At 39.2% G+C, this 6,172-nt stretch overlaps 1 protein-coding gene across 1 annotated transcript in view; it reads left to right on the forward strand.

Moving 5' to 3' along the window:
- The window catches only part of med13a (mediator complex subunit 13a), a gene marked incomplete in the record, with an annotated part of 244,898 nt that overhangs the window by 184,439 nt on the left and 54,287 nt on the right, over window positions 1-6,172 (forward strand). Inside the window, 3 exon segments of the mRNA XM_014026539.1 lie at window positions 557-587; window positions 3,688-3,809; window positions 4,108-4,198. Of these exon segments, the coding sequence (XP_013881993.1) occupies window positions 557-587; window positions 3,688-3,809; window positions 4,108-4,198 (244 nt within the window).

The raw sequence follows: 6,172 nt of genomic DNA on the forward strand, positions 1-6,172 counted from the left end.
CACACACACACACACACACACACACACACACACACACACACACACACACACACACAGGGAGAAGGTCAGCTCTCCCAGATATTGATGTCTGGGCAGGAGGCTGAGCAGCCATTCCTTGGATCATGATTTCACTCTGCTTCATGCTGGAAATCTCATTTGCCACAGCAGAGAGTTGTTTCTCTCTTAACTTTTATTTATTTATTTTTGATTTGTTGCATTGATTGGGAAAAAGCAATGTGTTTAGTTGGCTGGTTACAATATTTACAGATGTGTTAACACTGCTGTTGTTGACTTTAGCATAGAATGCCTTCAGTTCTGTAATGTATTGAATTAATTTTTGTAATTTCTCAGTCACATTTTTGAGCTAAAAGGATTGTTCATGGTTCAACATATTAGTAAAACAGAATTTGCTCAGCCAAAGCATAATCATCGCATAATAATAATAAAAGATAAAGTTTGGACTGAAAATTGATAGAACTGTTTAATTTTTTTTTAATATTTTTTCAGTTTTAAGTGAATTGGTTCCTTATTTTAACTCTTATATCTTTTTCCTCAGGGGGAAGATGGTGGATCTGGTCCTTCAGATGGTAAGAATTAGTTCCCATTTCTTTTTAATATTTAGAAAACATTTCACGGGTCAGTACCCACACACATTGCTGCCAGCATTTCTTTCATTATCAAGCAAATGTTAGCTTTCAGAAATCCAGAGGAATTCTAATGGTGACAAGCTGACTTCTTTAAACTTTATAAATCAGGAACAATGAAATCTTCCCAAGGTCCTTCCATATAAAAGGCAACCAATCCCAGTAATTAAGCTGCTTATTCACAGTCTTCCTGTGAAATCCAAACCACTTGGGGAGGAAAGATCCTGTAGCTCATCTTCAGAAACACATCACTTGTTTGTTCATTTTCCATCATTGAAAGCTTGCAAATTCCTTTTGAGCTGTTTCCCTCGCTTTCTAAACAAAAACACAGTGCCATCTGAAGAGTTTTCTAGATACGGGGTGAGGGGTGGGAGTGTCTGCCAGGGTTTTGCAATAATACAACGCTGATGCATTTGAAGAGCCTCAGAAAAGCCAAACTCTATGAATTAGATGCCGACACAACATTTTCTATATYGCACAACATAAAATTTGCATTATTTCAGTTGTATAGATCACATATAAATGTATGCGTGTGCGCGTGTGCATGTGTGCGTGCGTGTGTGCGTGTGTGCGTGTGTGTGTGAAATATATTACTAGGGCTGGGTATTGTGGCCATTTCTCTAAATTGATTCATAAGGTTCTGAATCAATTATTCACAATTCTATTGGATTCAATTTGATTTGATCTGCTCCTAAAGAATGAAAATGGTTCAACTGTGTTGTAAAATACAAATTCACTTTATTATTTTCTCTTCACCATAAACAACAGGTTTTAAGGGCAAACTTGTAAATTGGACAGTTTAATCTTGGAAAAAACAGTCTCGAGTTTCAAAGGTTTAAATTAAAAAGGAATTGCAAGTAACAGTATTGTTGGGTGCATTCATTTTCAAGAATTTAAGAATTTTTTTGATGAATAAGAAGTGATGGGGATAAGGTTGCGGGAGAAGGGGTGGGCTAACATAAGTATACTTCTGCCGCATGAAAATTGTATATTTGTAATGTTTCTGTGACCTTCTGTTGTTACATTCAATTAAACTTATTAACACTAAAAAGAAATAATGATACAACTACAACATTTTATCACTGTGAATTTCATCAAGACGATTCTTAAATTTAAAAATAATATTGGTATTAAAACTAATTGATTTTATTAGAATGTTAACTTTCATACATTTATACATGCCAGGGAGAACAGTTTCAGTCAAATGTTTACATACCGTAGTTTTAGTTCGAGCACCTGAACGAGCCGCTCGAAACCTGCTTTGTTTTCTGCTACCATGTGCATATCTTTGCATACAAAAGTTCGCCAAATTTAAATGAAATCAATCCAAGATCGTTTAAATCATTTTTTAACCCTGCCCTATATATTACGTATATCGCTTATCAAATGTCACCCATCTGTACCACAGTGTTCCATTTAAGACATGGGTAAGACATGGGTATATATATATATATATATATATATATATATATATATATATATATATATATATATATACACTCACCGGCCACTTTATTAGGTACTCTAGTAACGGGTTGGACCCCCTTTTGCCTTCAGAACTGCCTTCAGAACTGCCTCAATTCTTCGTGGCATAGATTCAACAAGGTGCTGGAAGCATTCCTCWGAGATTTTGGTCCATATTGACATGATGGCATCACACAGTTGCCGCAGATTTGTCGGCTGCACATCCATGATGYGAATCTCCCGTTCCACCACATCCCAAAGATGCTCTATTGGATTGAGATCTGGTGACTGTGGAGGCCATTTGAGTACAGTGAACTCATTGTCATGTTCAAGAAACCAGTCTGAGATGATTCCAGCTTTATGACATGGCGCATAATCCTGCTGAAAGTAGCCATCAGATGTTGGGTACATTGTGGTCATAAAGGGATGGACATGGTCAGCAACAATACTCAGGTAGGCTGTGGCGTTGCAACGATGCTCAATTGGTACCAAGGGGCCCAAAGAGTGCCAAGAAAAGATTCCCCACACCATGACACCACCACCACCAGCCTGAACCGTTGATACAAGGCAGGATGGATCCATGCTTTCATGTTGTTGACACCAAATTCTGACCCTACCATCCGAATGTCGCAGCAGAAATCAAGACTCATCAGATCAGGCAACGTTTTTCCAATCTTCTCTTGTCCAATTTCGATGAGCTTGTGCAAATTGTAGCCTCAGTTTCCTGTTCTTAGCTGAAAGGAGTGGCACCCRGTGTGGTCTTCTGCTGCTGAAGCTCATCTGCCTCAAAGTTCGACGTACTGTGCGTTCAGAGATGCTCTTCTGCCTACCTCAGTTGTAACGGGTGGTTATTTGAGCCACTGTTGCCTTTCTATCAGCTCGAACCAGTCTGCCCATTCTCCTCTGACCTCTGGCATCAACAAGGCATTTCCGCCCACAGRACTGCCGCTCACTGGATGTTTTTTCTTTTTCGGACCATTCTCTGTAAACCCTAGAGATGGTTGTTGGTGAAAATCCCAGTAGATCAGCAGTTTCTGAAATACTCAGACCAGCCCTTCTGGCACCAACAACCATGCCACGTTCAAAGGCACTCAAATCACCTTTCTTCCCCATACTGATGCTCGGTTTGAACTGCAGGAGATTGTCTTGACCATGTCTACATGCCTAAATGCACTGAGTTGCCGCCATGTGATTGGCTGATTAGAAATTAAGTGTTAACGAGCAGTTGGACAGGTGTACCTAATAAAGTGGCCGGTGAGTGTATATATATATATATATATACTGTATATGCATATTTCAATTGTAGTTTTTATAAGTTTTTGTTGTTTACCTATGTTGATCTTTTCTTTTGTCCTAAAGTGTAAAATTAATAAGAACTTTTAAAATTCACTAAATATTTTTAGTTTTATAATGTCACCCCCAACAACCAGAAAAGCCATCCTTTACCAAACTCTAAGTGGCCCCCAGGCCACCAGTTGTTAATCCCATTTGCAGCAAGTTTCGCTGCTCTGGACATAGGATTGAAGTCTGTATCTCTTCTGAAACTTATGTGCGCATCGTTGCGTTTGTGCATGTGTAGAATCTCAGCATGCAGCTGCAAACAACCGCATGGCCTCCACCAGCCTGATGCACGAGACGGACCTGGTGGTTTCCATCAACGACCTGGAACACCTTTTCAACTCAGACGAAGATGATCTGACGGTGAGTGGAGACCTTGAAGCACGCCGCAGTGGGTGTCTCGTTACAGTGTAGTCTGGCAAGTGTGTGTTTGTGTGTGCGAGTGTGTGTCGCCTTCCACTGTGTATCTGAGCAGTGTCTGCGCTCTGCCTTTCATCAGCTGACAACACTCACTTTCCACTGCTATTAATCTAAAATGATGTCATGTGTGATACTCGCTGCTCCTACAGGTTGGAAACATGGATTGTGAGTAAATTTAGAGGCATAATAACTGATTCCTGTAGAATGCTTAAGTAATAAACTTTCACTTTTTTGTCCACAGATCGGTCCCAGACGACCAGTCAACGGAACAGATGAGAATTCTAGCTACAAGGAACAAAAGCCATCCATTTTGGACCCTGTGTCTTGCATTGGTATGACTGTTCAACTCTTTATGTGTCTCGCTATTGCTTTATTGTCTGAAACGGTCGTACCACATCTTCACCACAACATACAGAAGTGTTGATCTAGATTCAAACATGGTAATCGTGCACCAAGATTTACTGGACAACACCTCCAACACACAATTTGAATTTAGTAAATTAGCATCATATCTTTTAAGTAAAAAATATTTTATTTTACTATTCAAACACAGTTGATGCTTAGTCTTAATTAATGGATTTATTTAACAAGGACAGTGTACACTGTTGAACATTAAATCTATGTAAATGTTCATGATTAACCAAAAGACTTTTGAAATCTGTTGTCCTAGAAAAGGTGTTACAAGTCACAAACAAAATACACAATTTCAGCAGTACAAGATCTACACTCTGCTTTGCCACCTAATGGTGAAGAATATTCAGGTTACATTGTTCTTTCATAATTTGCTTTGTTACATTACTCAGTAAATATTTTTGTTTCGAAAATACACACAGTCCAAAAAATGTTGTTAATAGCTGGAAAAAATTGCAATTAAAAAAACTGAAGTGTCGAAACGCATCATGTCAACAACGTCAGCCAAATGCAAGTGCCATTGTCATCGATTAATTGTCAAATTAATCGTTGGCTAAATGCCACAATTAATTGTGATAAATTTTTATGTCAATATTGCTCAACACTAAGTGATGCACACCAGTTGGATAAGATAGAAATGCCTACATTTGGATATAGACATTGGAAAGTTTATGGAAAGTTTGTAAAAACAAAGAGTTTGTTTCTAAATTCCAACTTGTGACTTGTTTAAACTGTGAATTATATTACTATTGTGAAGAATTAACTCGGTAGTTTGGCCAAATGGAAAGAAATTTTGTTTCTTGTTATTGTTTATATTATATCAGTGTTTCCCCTACCATTATACAAGGGGGGTGGGGCCCCCGCCAACGAGACGGCCTGCTCCTCTAAGAATTTCACGGCATGTAGTCATTTTTATTTAAATAAGGCCAGATCAATTCGAGAGCTATTTTTTGCGTCCCTCCATGTCCAGCTCTCGCCAAACTTGGGGAAAAAGACGGTGCAGCGCGAGGCTGAGCGCTGTGTGTGGTCCTTAGAAAGATAGGACGATGTGTGTGTGTGATTAGATGTGCAACTCTGCTTTTAATCACGTTGCACCGATGTGACAGCTTTCCAAGCTACTTTTTCTTTCTTTAAAAGAAAATGCGACAGGTGAAGCACATCATGGTTACCTTATCAATAATTAAGCCTACTGCCTTTTTTTTTTCTTTCTCTGCGGGTGGGGGGTCAACTTCACTCAGCTGCAGGTGAACACCTCTCGGGAACGCACGTGTTTCCTGGACTATTTTCCACCAAGGATTACGTCGTATTTTATATTTATTATATTTCTAAAAGCACTTCGCAGCATTTCCCCTGTGTGTTCACGTAACGAGTGCAACAAAACCGCGACCGATCATCTGTTTTTAAAGCGAGGTGCAGTGACAGCAGCTGAACCTGTCCACCTGCAGTGCAGCTCCGACCAGCCCGGCCCGGRACTTAAAKTTCATACATGTCAACCCCTTCAGACATTTAACGTGTAATGAGCGTCAAAAATTTGTAATTTGCGCAAAAAATCAGTATTAATCACACGACGCGGGTGGGGTGGAGGTGCGCTGACCGCAGCTGCGCGGGGTGGGGAGGAGGAGGGAGGGTCTCTTAAAGACGCGTCTACGTTTGACTTTATTTTTTTCTAAAATCACAGAGTTCTCTGAGTCAGCTTCAGATGTTTGTAGTTAATCATAATACCTTCTAAATTTAACCAGGTGTTTCATTGCCTTTAAATTACACAATAATTTTACTGGAGAAACTTGTCAGTTTGGTTAAAAAACAGTAAAAGTAAATTGTGTTTTTCTGTGCAGAGAACTTCCTCTGATATAATTTATTTTAAATAAATATATTTAAGCTCCTCAGTTGAAAAC

The sequence above is a fragment of the Austrofundulus limnaeus genome, unplaced genomic scaffold, assembly GCF_001266775.1.
Source record: "Austrofundulus limnaeus strain Quisiro unplaced genomic scaffold, Austrofundulus_limnaeus-1.0 Scaffold565, whole genome shotgun sequence".
Lineage (NCBI taxonomy): Eukaryota > Metazoa > Chordata > Actinopteri > Cyprinodontiformes > Rivulidae > Austrofundulus > Austrofundulus limnaeus.